At 55.9% G+C, this 18,517-nt stretch overlaps 7 protein-coding genes across 7 annotated transcripts; 4 read left to right on the plus strand and 3 right to left on the minus strand.

Moving 5' to 3' along the window:
- Window positions 1–536: 536 nt before the first annotated feature.
- On the minus strand, window positions 537–3,262 carry IWZ02DRAFT_171571 (uncharacterized protein). The gene has a single exon (XM_066762207.1). The coding sequence runs from the start codon at window positions 2,841–2,843 to the stop codon at window positions 651–653; it is 2,193 nt and encodes a 730-aa protein (XP_066625057.1). The 5' UTR covers window positions 2,844–3,262; the 3' UTR covers window positions 537–650.
- Window positions 3,183–4,126, plus strand: IWZ02DRAFT_414755 (S-adenosyl-L-methionine-dependent methyltransferase; the record flags this gene model as incomplete). The annotated part of the gene is made up of 2 exons (XM_066765765.1): window positions 3,183–3,400; window positions 3,455–4,126. Exons 1-2 carry the CDS (start codon window positions 3,311–3,313, stop codon window positions 4,124–4,126), a joined length of 762 nt encoding a protein of 253 aa, XP_066625058.1. The 5' UTR covers window positions 3,183–3,310.
- Window positions 4,127–4,913: 787 nt separating this feature from the next.
- On the minus strand, window positions 4,914–7,334 carry IWZ02DRAFT_488057 (Six-hairpin glycosidase-like protein; the record flags this gene model as incomplete). The annotated part of the gene is made up of 4 exons (XM_066769424.1): window positions 4,914–6,246; window positions 6,297–7,008; window positions 7,064–7,207; window positions 7,262–7,334. 4 exons carry the CDS (start codon window positions 7,332–7,334, stop codon window positions 4,914–4,916), a joined length of 2,262 nt encoding a protein of 753 aa, XP_066625059.1.
- A 202-nt stretch (window positions 7,335–7,536) lies between these two features.
- IWZ02DRAFT_443875 (uncharacterized protein) lies at window positions 7,537–9,733 on the plus strand. Its single transcript, XM_066767068.1, has 4 exons — window positions 7,537–7,862; window positions 7,916–8,693; window positions 8,753–8,981; window positions 9,036–9,733. Exons 1-4 carry the CDS (start codon window positions 7,755–7,757, stop codon window positions 9,610–9,612), a joined length of 1,692 nt encoding a protein of 563 aa, XP_066625060.1. The 5' UTR covers window positions 7,537–7,754; the 3' UTR covers window positions 9,613–9,733.
- Window positions 9,734–10,139: 406 nt separating this feature from the next.
- On the plus strand, window positions 10,140–12,145 carry IWZ02DRAFT_372754 (Sodium/hydrogen exchanger family-domain-containing protein; the record flags this gene model as incomplete). The annotated part of the gene is made up of 5 exons (XM_066764658.1): window positions 10,140–10,257; window positions 10,319–10,986; window positions 11,038–11,120; window positions 11,170–11,581; window positions 11,633–12,145. The coding sequence occupies 5 exons, from the start codon at window positions 10,140–10,142 to the stop codon at window positions 12,143–12,145; spliced, it is 1,794 nt and encodes a 597-aa protein (XP_066625061.1).
- Window positions 12,146–14,513: 2,368 nt separating this feature from the next.
- IWZ02DRAFT_363853 (uncharacterized protein) lies at window positions 14,514–15,203 on the minus strand (the record flags this gene model as incomplete). Its single annotated transcript, XM_066764345.1, has 1 exon — window positions 14,514–15,203. A coding segment is annotated over one exon (690 nt), but the record flags the coding sequence as incomplete, so codon positions are not given.
- A 1,189-nt stretch (window positions 15,204–16,392) lies between these two features.
- Window positions 16,393–18,177, plus strand: IWZ02DRAFT_514058 (uncharacterized protein). The gene has a single exon (XM_066770602.1). The coding sequence runs from the start codon at window positions 16,785–16,787 to the stop codon at window positions 17,901–17,903; it is 1,119 nt and encodes a 372-aa protein (XP_066625063.1). The 5' UTR covers window positions 16,393–16,784; the 3' UTR covers window positions 17,904–18,177.
- The last annotated feature ends 340 nt before the right edge of the window (window positions 18,178–18,517 follow it).

Genomic DNA, 18,517 nt, shown 5'->3' on the forward strand with positions numbered 1-18,517 from the left:
AGGCTCTGTGGTACAGATTTACTGGTTGTGCGAAGGCAAATGCTTCAGAGGCGATTGGAAGCCGCTTGATTCTCAACGGGTGAATTGATAGGGGGGAGAGTGTTTGAGTTGTCTTGACTTCCACCACGCATCGCACTCACAACACCATGGGAAGCTCAAGAGCTGCGCCTCGGCATTTCCAAAATCCTGCAATGGCATCAAGAAACTGCATCACCGTGTTTCGACCACCCCCTGTATGAAGCCCGTATATCCACAGACCCAGCAAGTAACAACGCCCCCTTTCCACTCCACTATACAACAATCGAAAAGGGAAACTGCCTCAAAGCACGCCCAGCTCGGCGCAGCGCAGCGCTCAAAGGGTATCATGACCATGCATGCATGCATGCATGCATGCAAGCAAGCAAGCTGCCGCGCTTTTTAAATCAAAACGAAAAAAGAAGGGAAAAGAAAAAAACTCCACCCAGAATACCTCATCTACTGCGCCGGTCTAATGCGAAAGGATGATGACGCTGTTATTCCGCTGTGCTGTGCTGTGCTGTCGGATATGCCAAATGCTATGCTGTGTACTGTGCTGATGTACGGAATGCTTGCTCGTGTGACGTGTCGTCCTCTTCTTCCTTCTCTCCCCCCCCCGCTCAGAAGGTGGTGACTCAGAACTTTATGGAGCGGCGGTTGTTCTGCTTGTGCTTCTTGAAGCCGGGCGAGTGCGAGTTGTGCTGGGCGTCGCTGAACTTGCGCTTCTTTTGGAAACCCGAGTCGCTGCGCCTGAGGGAGCCGGCGTTGTCGTTGTTGTTGTTGTTGTTGTTGTTGTTGTTGTTGTTGTTGTTGTTGTTGTTGTTGTTGCCTCCCCGGTGAGACGAAGAAGTGGCCTTGCCCGTCTGGGTGCCTGTGGGTCTAGGCTTGAGGGAGCCGTGCTGGGCGAGCGGGCTTTCCTCGCCATCTCGGAGCCTGGTGTAGAAGAGCAACACCGGGGTGTTGGATGCCCCTCTGGTCAGTGGTTTTGGCGCCAGGAGGTCGTTCAAAGTCCTCGAACCAACGTATGAATCGTTCAGCTCGCGCACACCCTGAGGTGTAACGGCATGTGCCCAGTAGTGTCCTGACCTTATGGTATCGCCTCGGTGGAGCACAACTCCACTCAAGGAGTACCTAGCCGACGTTTCGGTGTTTTGGCTGTGCAGGTAACGGCTCAAGTCGAGAACGGGGGGGTAGGTAATGACATGTCTATGCTTCCCTCTGCGTCCCGTGCGATTGAGCTGGATGAAAAGGATCTCCGGACACTGCGTGAGGCCAGTCATTCTTCGAGTCATGTCCACCCTTTTCTTGTTTCCTTTCTTGTCTGGTCGTTGCTTTTCGTAGTATGCGCAATCCTTGTTCTCGCACAAGCATTCGGGCAGAGCTTGTGGTTTCAAATCGCCTGCAATACAGCGCTCCAAGGAACTTGGCTTGTTGCCAATACTCAAAGTCCACTGCGTGCTCACGTTGGTGGCGGATGGTATGTCATAACCACAGCCTGGACACTTCCGCTCCCAGCAAAAAACGTGTCCGAAAATGCTGTCAATCTCGACCTTTCGCATTTGATTATGCTGTTCAAGTGTGTCAAAGATCCAGCGGAAAAATTCTCCCGAATCTTGCTGGCTTGTGATTTGATAGAGTCTGTCTTCTCGGTTGCCTTTGTTGTTGCCAGCTGGAAAGACGCTCGTGGTCATAGCAATATTCGACATTGTCTGGTCAAAATAACGGGTAGCGTCCAACAATTGTGTTTTGCTCCCTGGCGTCCAGTATGCCCTGGCAAGTTGAAGCAGAGCACACGCAAGACAGCCTCGTGCTCTCTCCTCTTTTGGCTTGCCCTCTACCATTTTCCTGGAAATTCCAGGGCATTGGTTCGGGCTGCCGGTCGCGTGGTGCTCGTTGAGCCAGTTGACAAACACGGGAATGTTCAGTAAACATTGCAAAACGGCGCGACGGTAGCAGAGATTGCCCGGATTCAGCAGACCATGGCCTCCGACGTCAAGATTAGGCCATCTGCGATCCAGGCTGTCGAGGAACTGCTGACGTTGTTTCGAAGTAGCCATTTCGTTCTTTTTCCCAGGGCGAGACTGTCCAGCCGTCTTGCTTTCCTTATTTTGATCCTTTCGAGAAGAAGCCTGCGGCTTTGGCAAACCGTTTTTACTATATTCTTGAGTGCGATCAGACGATGCCTGCTCAACAGGTGCTTTCGTCTTTTGTTTTGCGTCCGAAGGATTGCTAGTCTTGGACTGCTGCTGCTGCTGCTGCTGGAGAGAGGATGCTTGCTTCTTAGCCTCACGCTTCTCTTGCTTCGTCAACTTTTGCGTCTTCTTCTTCGTCTCGCTATCCGGAGCGATCTCTGATGCAGGCGATGAAGGAGGGGTGTCGACAACGGGGCCGGTCTTGCCGTTCGCCTCGTCGCGATCAAAAATCGAGGGGGGGCTGGTATTGGACGAATTGCTGGACGACTCTGACGTCTCGCTCGAAGCCTCTTGCTCTTTCTTCTTGATCAAGCTGATCTCGGGGCGAATTTTCTTGGGGGTTGGTAGATTGCGGGGTCTCTGATTTTTCGACTTGGGATGATGCTGCGGTTCCGGCGCAGAAGATATAGACGTCGATTTGGCGGCCATTGTTGCTGTCGTCGCGACTTGGGGAGGCTCAGCAGCCGCTGCGGACGACAAAGGGCCCTTGTTCTTGCTGTCGGGGTAGCGGCCGATTCGCTTGTCAAAGAATCGCGAGTTGGACGATGTTGAAAGAAAAACTATGCGGCGTCGTCTGGACCGCTTGAGCGTGGCCGACCGCGCCAGATCTTTTGTCTTGATCTTTGTGAAGGCCATTGTGAAGAGGTAGCGCAGCTGTGAAGATGCGCTGGTGTGAAAATTGACGCGGAGAAAAAGACAATGTGACAAGCAAAAGGCGACAAATGGGACCGGGCCAGTTCTATGTAGTGAACAGACGACGGGATTCGGGCAAAAACCTCCCTAAACGTGACCTCAGCGCGAAAAGATGGCGTGGCAGTGGACCAGCAGACGAAACCCTGTCTTGCGCAGGGCAACAGACAAAGAGAGAACCCGACGTAAGAGAAGCAGACTGTCTGCGCGACAAAGACAGCGAGAGAAAACGGCCACAACCAAAATTTCGGCGGGACTTGAAAAAAGAGTCGAGGGCGCGAATGAAGCTCGGGTAGGGATGTGGCTTGAGCCACCAAGGCCGCTTTTTCGTCCGCAGCGCCACACCCACCGGCCCAGCCACACGTCTCTTTCACGACTGCTGCTCTCCAATTGCGCTTTCCAACCCTCCCATCATGGCCGACCACGGCCCCGACTACGAAAACGACCATGTCCATACCGTGTACGAGCAGATAGCCTCGCACTTTTCCTCGACGCGCTACAAGGTAGTTTCTCTCTCTGCGGCGGCGCAAAACATGTACTGACCAACCTCCTAGTAGCCATGGCCCATCGTCGAGCGGTTCCTCAAATCTCAGCCCGCCGGCACCATCGGCCTTGACGTCGGCTGCGGCAACGGCAAATATCTCGCCGTGAATCCAAACGTGTACATCGTGGCCTCGGACCGGTCGACAAATCTGGCCAAAATCGCGACGCGGCACCCGCCGCACAGCGTCGTCGTCGCCGACACGCTCGCCCTGCCGCATCCGCTGGCGCGCTTCGATTTCGCCGTTTGCATCGCCGTCTTGCACCATCTGTCGACGCCTGAGCGCCGCGTCGATGGCGTCCGCGAAATTCTGGCGCATTTGCGTCTCCGCGACGGGACCGCGTTGGTGTATGTGTGGGCGCTGGAGCAGAAGAATAGCCGACGCGGCTGGGATGAGGGCGGCGAGCAGGACGTCATGGTTCCGTGGGTCATGCAGGGTAATAGGCCCAAGGCAAAGAAGGCGAAGCAGAGGAACACGTCGTCCAAGGAGGAAGGCAGTGGTGCTCTTGCGCCTGCTGTAGAAGACGCCGAGGACCAACCACCCGAGGAGTCCAAGACTTTTCACCGGTATTACCATCTCTATCGGAAAGGCGAGCTGGAGGCGGATATCGCGGCGGCAGGAGGAGTGGTGGTCGAGTCTGGCTACGAAAAGGACAATTGGTGGGCCATCATGAAGCGGGAAGAGTAGGAGACGCGTCTTGCAAAAACGATATCCAAGTCAGGGGTGAATGAGACCGCGGCATGCGAGATCCAGATGCTCAGCGCGCGGTAGAGAGTTCCTGACGATGTGGACATGGCTTGCTGTGTCTGTCCTGCGTGGTATTGGACGACACAAGAAGGCTGGAACTTTGTCGCCGGCATGGCACACGAGCGCGACTGCACTACTAAGCTTCCGGCTGGTAGAACAAGCAGGAACTACAGCTCCACACACACACACACACATGCACGAAATTCAAGCATTTAAACAATCTCGTCAACATATAGATATCAGCGGTCTGCCTGTCTGCCATTGCAACTCAGTATCTCCCGAACCACGCCTCCGTTCAAGGCTCCCCCGATCTCTCCCGTCCATAGACGCCTCCCGCGCATCTATCTACTCCTTTAGAGTATCAGTGCCGCCTCATTGCTGGAATGCTACTACCTACCTACATATGTCCATGGTGTAGGGTAAGGTAATTCAGGTACAACGGGAGCGAAAATGGTTGATTCATTCCGCAGCCAGCCTAGCACGCAGTTCATCTGAAGCAACGACGAATTTATGTTTACCCCTGACGGAATCAACGATGCTGACATTCTACCACTGTAAATAATGCATCTACGACAAACAAAACAAGGCCGTGCAAAACAAGTCGACATGGCTCTGAGAGATGTACTCAGTCCAACAGACTGACAGACAGATGGACAAAGGTCCGCAAAGAAGCCAGCCGCCCAACACAAAACCCAACCAACCTCAGATGCCTATCACTACTTACTCATCACCGCACCTCGCTCAGCACCTTATCCATGTCCGCCATGTCCAACTCGTCCCTGCACACGCCGCCCTCGCAGACCTGCACGCGCGGCTCATCGACATCCAAGTGCTTGTACAACCCATTCCGCTGCCTCAACCACTCAGCGCTCTTGGCACCCTTACCCAAGCGCGCAAAGACCGCCGTCGTAGGGACGCGAGAGCGCGCTCTCGCAACCGCAGCATCGACGTGCTTGCCGACGCCCGAGACGACGACGCTGCGCACGCCGAGCCGCACGGCGACCACGGAGGCCAGCAGGCTGGCAAAGAGGAACGGGTGCTGCATGACCTCCGCCTCGAAGGCGTCGGCCGTGGCGCGCGCCTTGGCCGCGTAGCCCGCGTCGTCGAGCTGCGCCGCCAGCCGGTGCAGGTTCAGCGCTGCCACGCCGTTGGTGCTGGGCTCGGCGTTGTCCATGCCGTCTTTGAGCCGCAGAATCAGGTCGGCCTGGTCCGGCGCCGTCGAGAAGAAGCCGCCGGCGCTGTTGTCCCAGAAGAGTGAGAGCTGCGTGCGTTGGAGGGTGTCGGCTAGTGAGAGGTGTGCGTCGTCAAAGGTCGCTTCGTACAGGTCGAGCAGCCCGGAGATTAGGAACGCGTAGTCATCGGCGAAGGCGGGCGCGTCGCCTGGCCCTTCGCGGTAGACGCGCTTCATGGTGCCCGTTTTGGGGTCGTAAAGCTCACGTTTAATGAAGTTGACGGCGGCGAGTGCTGCTTTGCGATAGCGTGCGGCGTTCTCTGCGTCGCCGTTTGTCTCGAGGAAGGCACTGAAGCGCGCCAGAGCCCCAATCGCCAGACCATTCCACGAGACGACAATTTTGTCGTCCAGACTGGGACGCGGTCGCTCCTTGTTGCGGTGCTCGAGCAGCTTGGCGCGACCTGTATCCAGAATCTTGACGACCTCATCTTTGGAGAGGCCGAATTCTTTTGCAAGAGCTTCAGGTGTCGAGCTGATGGCCAGCACGTTTTGGTTGATGAGCTCGTCATGCGCATCGTGCTCCGGACTGACATTGCCATTCTCACGCACATTGTAGTACTTGGCGCAAACTTCAGCATCGCGTTCGCCCAGGATGGTCTTGAATTCTTTCCGGGTCCAGACATAGAATGCTCCTTCGCGCTTCTCCTTGTCGTTTGGCCGGTAAAAGGAGTCGGCATCCTCTGCAGAGAAGAAGCCTCCAGCTGGATTTTGCATAGGTGGGCTAGTCAGGTACGTTGCAATGTCATGAGCAGCGGCGAGCAGTTCGGGGTCTTTTGTGACAATGTAGGCGTCCAAGTATGCTGGTAGAAGCTGCGCTTGGTCGTAAAGCCTGCCATTTGTCAATGCACCAACTCCACGTTGGTTCCCACTTGAACATACATCTTTTCAAAGTGCGGCAGACTCCAATCCCGAGTCACCGAGTATCGAGCAAAACCGTTTCCAATCTGGTCATGGATGCCCCCGCGCGCCATGGCCTTGAGCGTCTCCACAGCCATCTCCTGAGCATGCTGGCACTCTTTGTCGCCAACTATGGCCTCAACAGCGTCAGGATACTGGGCGAGCCGCAGGAGAAAAGACAAATTCGTCGGCGTTGGGAACTTGGGAGCCTTTCCAAATCCTGCATACTCATTATCGTACTTGGCAGCAAAGTGAGAGTATGCTTCTTCAAGCAGCTCAATATCCAGCCCGTCACCAGCTTCGCCTTCGCCAGTCCTGCTGATGAGACCTTCCTGGGCGAACTCGCGCAACTGGGCCGTGATTTCTCGAGCCGAGTCTAAGCACCTCTGCCGCTGATTCTGCCAGGCCTCCCTCACTTTTTCCAAGATCTCGAGGAACCCGGGTTGCTCTCCCATGACGGCGGTCGATGCCGGCCCAGGAAAGTATGTGCCTCCAAAAATGGGCTCCAAGTCGGGCGTGAGGAAAACATTCAGGGGCCATCCGCCCGAGCCGGTCGTGGCCTGCACGTAGTTCATGTATATGCGGTCGACATCGGGTCTCTCTTCGCGATCGATCTTTATGGGAATGTAGTATTTGTTCAGGACTCGTGCTATATCTTGGTTCTCGAAGGATTCGCGCTCCATAACGTGGCACCCTGAAAGGAAAACGGTCAGGCATGGTTCCGTGTGTACACCGACGGGAGAGCTCACAGTGGCAAGCGGCATATCCAATGCTCACAAAGAGCAGGCGGTTCGTCTTCTTTGCCAGCGCTATAGCATCCGGGCCCCACAGCTGCCACGCGACGGGGTTGTTCATGTGGCCGCGCACCTTGATACGTCTGTCAACCGTCGGCTCTTTCCAAAGCATTCAATATTCCCAAGTTGGCGTTCCTACATAAGGGCTTCTACTCTCGCTGAGGCGATTAGTGAGCTGAATGTCGCCGGCAGCCGACTCGGAGTCGGAGATGCGGCGCGTCTCCATTGCGATGGATCTAGTGAGCGTGTTCGCGTGCGCGGGTTTGGGCGGGAGTTCGGGCGTGGAGGAGATTGGAAACGGTCGAAAGAGGGTGGGAGGGCAGCGAAGCGAGTGGTGGAGGGTCCTGGGAGGAAGCAGAAAAGTTGCAGGCAGACGACGGCGCAGGGAAAACATATATAAAACCAAGTCGCGGTGTCGACTTCGGAGAAGCGGGTGGCGGCGACGTCAGTGCTATCGATTACCTTACCCATAGCGGGGCACTTCTTTCCCTCTGCCTGACATCTCTACACCAGACGGTAACAACCTCACCTCTGCCCATTTCAACCCGCTACGACATGCTGCATACCATATTCCCTCACCCCAACCGCCGCCAGCGCCCATATAGCTAGAGTCTATCATCTGCAAACCACAGACCTTCGTTCGACCATGGCCAACGACATCTCTGTCACCCCCGTGCCTCCTCTCCCCCGCAGTGGCTTCAGCTTCCCGGACTTTGCGCCTCCTCCATTCCTCGAACCCTGGCGATGCAACCTGGCGAGCATTCTCTTTTCCCATGTCCAGCCACATGGGCTAACCATCTTCTGTAGACGGCTCTGTCGCACACCGAAAATCTATACTTTGTTGCCGGACGGGGCAACATATTCGTCTACCAGCCAAACTTCCCCGACCAAAGACTAAACACACATCCCAGCCTGATCCTCCAACCCACGGGCCCTATGTATGACCCAGAGTTTTTCCCAGGAGAGACCCTTCAAAGTATTCGCTTCATCAACCACCTGATTGTTGATTTTCTGGGCAATGAGGAGATTGTTCTTGTCGCGCTACACAACGGTGGTGTAGTAGGGTACCACGTTTCTCAGATCCAACAGGCCATTGAGAAGCGCCAGGAGCCAGATTGCGTCGAGACCATCTTTGGCGACGATGTCCCTGGATTTCTCAGGGACGGTGTCCGCAAGAGTGCCTGGGGCCTTGCCGTTCACCGAGAAGCCCGCATGATTGCCGTCAGCTCAAACACCCACACGGTGACGATATTCGCCTTTGCACTTGATCGCCAGGACGCGCCGTCTTCTGGGCCTTGGTTTAGAAATAGATCAGAACAGAGAAAGGTCGAACTACCAAACACTGGTTCTAATATTCCGACGGTTGCTTTCTGCAACACTGCCGACGATCCCGAAGGGCGGTGGCTGATGACGGCCGATATTAACGGCGTCGCCCGCATTTTTGACCTGGCCCTGGTGGGAAGTGTTGTCGACCCATGTGTACACGAGACTGCTCCCAGGTTTTGCGTCCAGTTTCCAGCTGAAGGCATCTCGGAATGCATCTGCCGGACGCTGAATGATCAAAGCCATGACTACTGTCACGCAAGTTAGTTGATGGTTCACCTCCCCGTCGTTTGAAGCCTTGATTCTGACGGATGAGATCAGCATGGGGTGCTCTATGGCTCGACTCGCGAGCCTTTAAGCGCGTAAACGATTTCAAAGAGGCGTTGGGCTGCGAGGCAAATGTCATCGAATCAGATCCGGACCATGTTGCGTTTGACTGTACCAGCAGGAGAGCTATGGTTCCCAACTCCAGCACAAACTGGCAGCTCGACCCAAGTTTGCCGCCAGAAGAGCCCCCAGACGGATTTTGGATGCGTAGAAAACAGTGCTGGTGAGTGTTGTTTGCGCACTGATCTTTTGCCAGTCAGCTGACGTAGGTGGCCAGGCGGAAGCTTGCCAATGAATTTGAGACTGATACTCCAGTCGGTGAGATGTTACCGAGCACGTCTCCAATAATGCTCCTGTCAATTCGTGACTTGATTCTTTTGCAACCCCTGAAGGCCGGAATCGAGCCGGACGAAATCGCATACCATAATCCTTTTTATCAGACGATCAGCTTGGACGACGAAAATTATTTTGTGCGCCAACAGGATCGGATGAACCTGTATGCTCAAATTCCAGAACTGGGAGTCGTCATTGTTGGTTCGGCCGGGGGACGAGTGGCCGTTCTATCACTAACGCAGACGAGCTCGAACCGTCCCGGCGGAAAGACGTATGCATGTCGGATCGACCACATTCTTCCCACGCGAGAGCAAGAGCGCAAGGGAGAGCGGCCAGCAGCGTCGTTGGCGGGAATAGCAGTGGGCCCGATCCAAGGCATGTTGGGACGTGCAGCAAACCAGCCACGGCGATGGCGGCTTCTGATGATGTACCATGACAGGGAGATGCTCAGGTACGAAATCAGCAAGCGCACAGAAGAAGGGGCATCGCGGGCACAAGCGGTCAGCGAGCTCATCATTTAGCGTAGAGGAAATAGAGGAAATCCAGAAAGGAATGCTTCTGGAACCAGCGCAGCGTGGCACACATGTAAGAAGTACCTAGATATGTAGACCTGAGTCCCGGACGTGGGGAAGCAAGCGCATGACTCGGGGGGGGGGGGGGGGGGGCTGCTGGGTTGAGGTTAGTTAGGTTAGGTCTGACTCGACCGAGGTCAGCCAAGACTGCCTTCATCCTCTTCTTCTCGCCCTCTTCCATCACCAACCAACCAACCAACCAACCAACCAACCAACCAACCACTACCACGCTCGCCGCCCTGGCCAGAACAGTCGATTCCCCTTCCCCAGCAAGCAAAAGTGGCGTCCCTTGTACCGTTGTCCGTCTTCTCGCCATCCTCCGCCAATGATTCAATAACATTTGCCGAAACCTCGTCCTCTGCTTACTCTGTGCAACCTGCCCAGCCTTTGCTTGTGCTTGAGATTCCCTAGCATTGGCTTCTCGGGGTCGCCTTCTTCGTTCCCCGTTCGTTTAACTTCTCCGTCGCATCTGAGCAATGCCTACTCTTGACCTCTCCAACTTCAACATTGTCTGCGCCACGTTGGGCGGCTTTGTCACCGTCTTTGGCCTGGTCTCTTATCTGTGCAAGGAAAAGTTTTACCTATCCGAGGCCCGTATGTCTCTCAGCCTCTTGGCCCTGCACATGTCGATGCTTGCTGACGACAGACGCGCCAGTCATTTCTACCATTGCCGGCATCGTGTTTGGTCCAAATGCCGCCAACTTTTTGCGCCCGGACGAATATGCCCTCGGCAGCGACGAGACGCTGCGCACCATAAACCTGTACTTTACGCGCCTGGTCTTGGGCGTGCAGTTGGTGCTGGCCGGTGTTCAACTGCCTAGCAAGTACCTGCAGAAGGAATGGAAGCCCCTCGCTCTGCTGCTTGGACCAGGCATGACGGGCATGTGGCTGATTACTAGCCTTTTGTGCTGGGGCATGGTACCGAACCTGAGCTTTTTGGGAGCTCTGGCCGTTGGAGCCTGTGTGACGCCCACAGACCCGGTCTTGTCCAACAGCATCGTCAAGGGCAAATTTGCAGACAAGAATATCCCGAAAGAGTTGGCCAAGCTCATCATCGCCGAGAGCGGTGCGAATGACGGGCTCGGTTATCCCTTCCTTTTCTTGCCTCTGTATTTGATCAAATACACTCAAGATGGGGGATTGAAAAGCGGAGCTAGGTCAGCCATGGGCATGTGGTTCGGCGAGACTTGGGGATATACCATCATCATGAGTGTTGCGTACGGCGCCACGGTGGGATGGATTGCCAAGGAACTTCTCCACTGGGCCGAGGAGAGAAAGTATGTTGACAGGGAGAGCTTTTTGGTCTTTGCCATTACTCTTGCCGTAAGTTTCTCGACTCGTGCTTTTGACGGAATCTGACATTGGCGGGTCTAGTTGTTCATCGTTGGAACCGACGGCATGTTGGGGAGTGATGACGTCCTGGCTTGCTTCGTAGCCGGCAATGCCTTTACATGGGAGTAAGTCATCTTTTCCCCAACCCCGGGCTACTCTGATCTGCGGTTCTAGCGACTGGTTCCGTCTCGAGACAATGGACGACTCACTGCAGCCCACCATTGACATGCTTCTAAATGTGGCTATTTTCATCTGGATTGGAGCCGTGTGTCCGTGGCACATGTTTGCTGTCAACAGTGTGATTCCTACCGTGCGACTGGTCTTCTTGGGAGTGCTCGTGTTGCTGCTGCGCCGTCTCCCAATCGTGCTCGCTTTGCACAAGAAGATTCCCCAGATCGAAGCCTTTCGCCAAGCCGCCTTTGTGGGCTTTTTCGGTCCCATTGGCGTCAGCGCCGTGTTCTATCTCTACATCAGCCTGGAGTTCCTGCACGAAATCAAGGATGACGCTGGCCATGTTCGGGAAGATGCCGAACGGCTCTCCGAAGTCATGATGGTAGTCATCTGGTTCCTCGTCATCTGCAGCATCGTAAGTCGCAGCCCCAAGATGGCACCGTACCACACTAACGACGCTTTCAAGGTCGTCCACGGCCTCAGCATCCCCGTCGGAAAACTGGGCATTCTCATTCCGCGGACGCTCTCCCAAGCCGTCTCCTCTGAAAACGATCCATCCGAGCCAGCAAACCCCTTCTCGATCCGCTCCCTGACCGACGGCTCCATCCACAACTACTTCCGCGGGCCTCGCCAGTCGCAGCTCTCTGAATCGTCGACGACGCCCCGCAACGAGAGCACCGCCACGGGCTCCAACCTGCTGCCTCGCCCCATCTACCGCATCGGCGGCTCCGTCATGCACAAGAATCTGCAGCGGCAGCAGCGGCAGCGGCAGCAGCAAAAGTCGAAATCCGCAAACTCGGATGCGCCGCTTCCGTTTGCCGCCAGCTCGGCCAACGGCTCGAATCTGCAGAGCAGAGCCCCCAGCCGGTTGTCTGTGAATGAGGGCGGAGAACCGACGCTCGGTGAGCGCACTATCCGCTTTGCTGATGGCACGGAGCGCCAGCCGGGCGTGACGGCGAATGCGGAGAGGGATACTTAAGTACGTGGTGGTGGATGTATCGCTCGTTGTTTAACCGCTCGGGCTGTCTCATCTGCTTGCAGCTGCTCCCGCGAGTGTTGATGGATGCCGGCTTGCAGAGCCCATGCCTCGTATGAAGGTGGCCCTCGTTGTATCTGACGCCGTGGTTTGGCAGAAATGCACAAACCGGTGTGTGGATTGATGAATGAATAGATGCATATGTGCGAAACGCCTCATGAGAAAGGTAGGTGACGAGGAGAGAGACGTGCTGCCCCACGGTCAGCGTCTTGTTTCTGTACCACACTTTCCGTCTTCGCTCTTCTTCTTATCGTTTTTATCTCTCTTTTATTCTCTGGGTTGTTTCGCTCTTGCTTGCTTTGCGCTCCCTTCTCTCTTCTCTCACCCCAACTCTTGCCTAAGACAGTCGTTCTTCTTGACGCAAGCGGTGCTTGACAGGATGAATGAATGGCTGGGACCAAAGAGACAAAAATAAAAAGAACAAAAAAAAAAAAAAAAACCCCCCGGAAACAAAAGAAACCTCCACCCGAAAAAAAGAAGACTTCTTAGACAACCAACTGTAGACCGGCAAACGGTCCTGCCTGCGACACGAAGGAGGAAGGATTGGTCATGGCAATGGTGGCGGATATTGTTCGCTTATTTACTCACTGCTCTGCTTCTCCGCGTCCGCGTCTTCGTTGGCGTTGGCGTTGGCGTTTGATACTCGACAGACGGTCAACCAATCTGTTGGGTCAATATGACGAAATGACGAACGGCACTGCTAGGCTACGCGACGCGACGCGCCCCGACCTTGTGCGTGGGTGCGTGTGGAAGATTGAATATGATAGAGTAGGATGTGTTGTGATAGATTAGTAACTGGCAACAGATAGATTTCCATAGGCGTAATTCATGACGGCGTTTACATCAATGCGTCTGATGCGTGTGAAGGATGTGTGTGTGTGTGTCTGTGTTCAGTAGGTTCCGCGGTTTGGTACTTAGGTACCTAGGCAAGGTAAGATGAGGTAGGTATGTATGTGAGCAGCTATCCATCCATCCATCCATCGTCATTGCTCCACCTCACCCGTCTTACTTATCTCTTTTCCCTTCTTTTCCTTTCCTTCCCGCTTCTACACCTCACACCTCTGCAATCATTACTTTTACCCCTCTCTCTCTCCCCCTCCCTCCCTTGTATCGGTTCGCCGCTTCCTTCTCATGCCCATATCTACGTGCCTATTCACCTGCCTATTTACCGCATCGGGAATGTGATGGCTGGAGGCTGGAGGCTTGACGGCTGGACGGGACAGAAGGCTGGATGGGATTGTGCACATATGTGGTGTGGCGGGTCTGCCGCCTGGCTCGTCTGAGGGAGGGAGGAGGGGCGAGGGGCGAGGGAGGGAGACGGGATGTTTTATTTGATAGGGCGAGATAAAGTGGGGAAGGAATGATTCGGGTATTTCCAAGTGTGTGGAGGGATGGATGGATGGGTTTTGGAGGGGCGGTCTTGAGATGGTTGATACCACAGGCAGACAGACAGACAGACAGACAGACAGACAGACAGACAGATAGGGAGGCAAAGGCAGGCAGGTGGGTGGGTGGGTGGGTGGGTGGTGGTTGAGCCACCGTGCCAAAACCTACATCACAAACACAAAACAGCCAACAGTGTTTTGGGTTGAAGAGAAAAGCGGTTTCGCCCCTCATTTGATGCTATGCTCACACGTGAGAAGAAAAACTGCTGCTGCTGCTGCTGCGGCTGCTGCTGCTACTACCACTACTCCTTCCACCACTACAGCAAAGAACAACAACAACTACTACTACTACTACTAACACGTGGCAATACTTGACAAATTGGAACTAAACTTAATTGGAGATGAAGAAAAAGAGACGAGACGAGACGAGTCGAGTCGAGTCGAGATTACCCCTCCCCTTACACAAAAGAAAGATGGATGTGGATGCGTTTCCGATGAAAGATAGAAAAAGGGGAGAGACGGAGAGCGAGCAATTTTTGAGAGGAAAAGTGGTTGTCAAGTAATGGGTGGTTGGTTGAGAAGGAAAAATGAGATGAGGTCGCGGATGAGAAGGGGAAGAGGTGGAGTTGTGTCGTAAAACGGAAGAAGATTGTGAGTTGAAAGTGAGTTTATGCCAGTATCGGGAAGGAGGAAAGGATGAATGCATGGATGGATGGATGGAGGATTGTTCCGGAGACGATGTGGATAAAAGGTGCGTAGGTAGGTGTTTATGCAGTTGGTCGGTTTTGCAACGCTTAGTCGAGTTGCTCATCGGGCAGCCCGTTTGGCAAGCCATTGGGCAGCTCCTCGTCCAGCGCGCGCTTGAGCTTGCCGGGGACATCAATGTCCTCAGCAGACGAGCGGTCGTCATCATCGCCATTGACGCCGTCCAGCTTGCCCTTGGCCTCATCAACGGCGCCATCGACGGCACCCTCGACATCAGCGGCCCTGAAGTTCGGAATGGCCGTCTCCGGGTCGCGGCGCGGGTCAGGCACCTTTACGGCGTCGATGCGCCACTCCTGGATGGCGCGGATAATGTCGACGGCGAGCTGGCCGTTCTTGCGGAGCGCCTTGTCCCAGTGCGAGGGGATGTCGTCGCGCAGGGCGAGCATGCGCGCGACGCTGTGGACGAGCAGGCGGCGCATGGCGCTGCCGTCGTCCGTGTTGGCGTAGACGTACTGCACGCGGCGCAGGCCTGGGTAGCTGTCGGAGCGGGCGTACCAGTCGCGCACCTCGGCCAGCGTGTCGGCCACGAGCGCCCCCACGGCCCACTTCTCGCCCATCAGGTACAGGTCGAACAGCGTCGTGAGGTCCTTTTCCTCGCGCGCCGGCCGCACCCCGCCGCCGTACAGCCAGGACACAAAGGCCGCAAACGACTCGTCGTCCTCGTCTGGCAGCCCGAAGGATGCGCTCTGGTGCTTCTTGTGGTCGTCTTTGGCTTCTTTGGACTGGAAGATTTTGTGGAAGAATTTGCTGCGTGCGCATAGCAGCTTCTCGTGCAGGATCCAGTGCGTGTTGTCGGACCCGACGTAAATGTCGACCAGGTCGTGCGAGAGGAGCTGGTGGAGGGGCTTGTCGCCCAGCTTGGCCGTGTCGGGCATGGTTGTGGAGTGATTGATGATGATGACGACGACGACGACGCGGAAAGTTGGTAGGTAGGTAGGTATGGGTATCAAGAGGGGGGGAAAAGACTCAACCGCAGGCAATCAACAATGCAAAGAGACGAGACGCGCGAAGACGAAGAGAAAGAGGGGAACTGGAGGTTTTGAAGCAGCGCGTCTTGTCGCAGGCGCACGGCGACCACAATATGACGTTGGTGGTGATAGCTCTGCCTTGTTTTACTGGGATGCTGCATCTTGTCTTGGGAACCCCCGGCCGACCCCAGCCACAGTCGACGCACCGATCGGCGTCTCACGGACGGCTCGTTTTGCGATTGCGAATTCTCAGCTGGCGGGCCAAACTGCCGGCGGTTTCGTTGGACTCGCATGTTGTTGGTGTGGTGTTGAGGAAGAGAAGAGAAAGCAAATTGCGTCACTACCCGCCCGCCCGTTAGCTTCATGGCCCATGCGTCGACGCTGTCTCAACGTCGCTCCATCACCTCGACAGGTCCAACTCGTCGTTGCACAGAGAGTAAGCTGCCACATTACCTTGTACGCTACCAAAGCAGGGCCAATTTCTCCGCCACGACCGGTCCGTTTTTCTGCGCCTGCAAAACGAATTGGCCCGACGGTTTCTTTGCGCTGGTCACAAGCCGCCGCAAAGCTGCACCTTGACGGTAGCTGCATGCTGCCAGGAAGGGGCCTTGGCTACAAAGCCGACAGCTCCAGCTACTCTGCTCTCGCTCGGCTGCTTTGGTTCGAGTTCGGCTGGAATTGCTCGTCCTGCCTACTTGCGCTGCACGAAAACCGTTTTGCTCGTCGTCTGATCCACGCTCTGGGATCCCTGGTCTTGTTGTGGTGGCGCGACTGACTTCAATGCTTTCAGAGTCTTGAGGTGAGGAATTGTTTGCTGATTGTAAGCACTTCTCTTTCGTGTCATGAAATATAGAAGCAACATTTCCTGGCGAAAATCTCTTGAGTACTTGACGTATCATTTTTATGGTCAACCTCAATACAACCACTTATTATATTTCTCACCTGCGCAGTCAGTCAGTTACAAGTCACAGTCATAGTCAGGACGTATCAGCACTGGAAAGAATCAAAAAGTAGTATTCATCATCGCGCGCCGCAAGGCGATTGGGGTATAGAGCTATCTGACAAGCAAACAAAAGGAATTGCAGCAAGAGACCGAAAAGCGAGGTCAAAGCAACCAGAACAATAGGCGAAGGTTGTCGAATAGCGATGTTGCAGCGCTGAATGAAGCGGAAAAGGAGGGAAAAGCGCAAGTCGTAAGTGTCGTGGTCGTCAAGTGTTATGGTCGTAAGCGTCGTGGTCGTCAAGAGTTGTAGTCGTCGGCTTCGTGGTACCCACGCCCATGATCCCAAACCCACTCCCAACGCCAGAGCGACCGAGGACGCCAGGGTTCCGAGCCTCAAAGGGTCACGGTGACTTTGCGCCTCAGCCCTCATTCCAACAAGAAAGAAGATACGGCATCCCCCATCCCACGGCTAGTACCTGAGCCCGCCCTGGCCCCTGAACGTGGCCGCATTCGTGGTCCACATGGGATTGGCATCACGGCGGCGCCCCTTGTACCCGGCTCCAAAGCCAACAGTAACGAGCGCGTCTCCCAACACCGCGACGCAGCTCCCGTCCCTATTCTTCGGTGCCTGCGCCAGCAGCTCGTCAGCCTGTCGGCGATGCTGCTCCTTCTCGCCCGCGCGCCTGGCCGCAACGCGTGCCTCGAGCGGCGTCCGGTGCTGCTGCTGCTCCTTCTCCAAGTGCCGACGCACCGCTGACGGAGCCTCCACCTGCGCCGAAGACACCGCGGCGTCCGTCTCCGGATCGACCCAGCGGCCCGAGGTCCCGGCCAGCTTGCGGATGGCGGATTGGCGCGGTCCGCCGCGGGGCCGCTTCTTGATGGCGCCGGAGCGCGAGGCCGACGAGGCTGACTTGTCGATGCGGACCAGTGCCGCCCGCGCGCTGGCCACGGAGCCCGCTGTCGTGGTTGTGGAGGAGCGCGCCAGGGCGGCCTCGCGACGTGCTTGCTTGGCGGCTTGGACGGCCTCCTTGCTGGGCAGCGGCGGCGGCGGCGGCTCTTCGAAGAGGTCGTCGTACGCGGGTGCCGGGGAAGACTTGCCGGTGACGGCAGCAGCGGGCGTAGGAGAACGAGTCTCCGGCGGAGACATGATGGCGGCGGCGGCAGCGGGACGCTTGGGCTTGGGCTTCGACGGCACCAGGGGATTGGCCAGGACGAGGTGCCTGGTCTCGAGGGGGGCGCCCTCCCGCTTCGTGTTCCTGACCTCGAGGTCGGCAGCGAACACGGTGACCCTGTTGGTGTCGACGGCGGTTGACGGGGCCGCCGGACGGGTCGGGTCCGGAGATGGTGAGGCCGGGGGAGAAGCGAAGCGAGACCAGTCTGGAGACCTCGGGCGAGGCGGAGAAGGGATGGTGGTGGTAGTGGCGGCGGGGGCGGCAGCAGCGGTGGTGGTACTCTTCTTGTTGACGGTAGAGCCCGGCCGGCGAGCACGGTACTCGGCGAAGGTGAGCTTGTCGACGTCAACGGCGCCAGAGTCGGGACGGCGGGAAGAACGAGAGGTCCTGATAGCAGGCATGGTGGTGGTGGTGGTGGTCGAGAGGGCGAGTGGTGGTAGTGAGAAGGTGGAAGAGAGGGAGATGTGAGGTAAGGTGGTCGTGTGGGAGGCTGTCGATGTCTGGGTGTGGTAGTGGTATTGTTATTGGTGGCTGTGGTTGTCGCGGCGGCGAGAGAACGAAAGCTGGACGAATGGCTGAAAGTGGTGCGGCGGCGACAGGGCAGACGTTGACAGTGAGGATGGGAGGGAGAAAGGGTTCAGCAGTAGGGCGAGGCAAGCCTTTTTTATATTGGTCCATGTGAATAATCAAGTGAACCTTTCGCTTTGGCCCGGCCATGTCACTTTCAACTGCTCGGATCCCTGACACCTTTTAGCAGGCTTGTGAAGTGAATTGCTTGGGAAACCAGACTTTGCTGTGAAAATTTTCGTTTCACATGTTGCAAAGGCGGTACTTTGGAGTGAAAATTGGTAGAGTACCAGCGGAAACATCATCACAAGTTCTTCAGCATACCACGCAATAGAAGAGTAGAAATAACGAATTGTACCAACTGCTTGCCCACCAGAAGCACGGGGTCAGCGAGACAGAGCTGAAGCCATGGTACCCGACCAACGTTTTTCCCTTGTCCCGATCACAGCACTCCAAATCCAACGCGTCGCGTCCAATGTCAACGACTGCCAAGACTCCAAAATCCAAGTGGAGCG

Source organism: Phyllosticta citriasiana (assembly GCF_038021145.1).
Source record: "Phyllosticta citriasiana strain CBS 120426 chromosome Unknown IWZ02scaffold_3, whole genome shotgun sequence".
Taxonomy (NCBI): Eukaryota; Fungi; Ascomycota; class Dothideomycetes; order Botryosphaeriales; family Phyllostictaceae; genus Phyllosticta; species Phyllosticta citriasiana.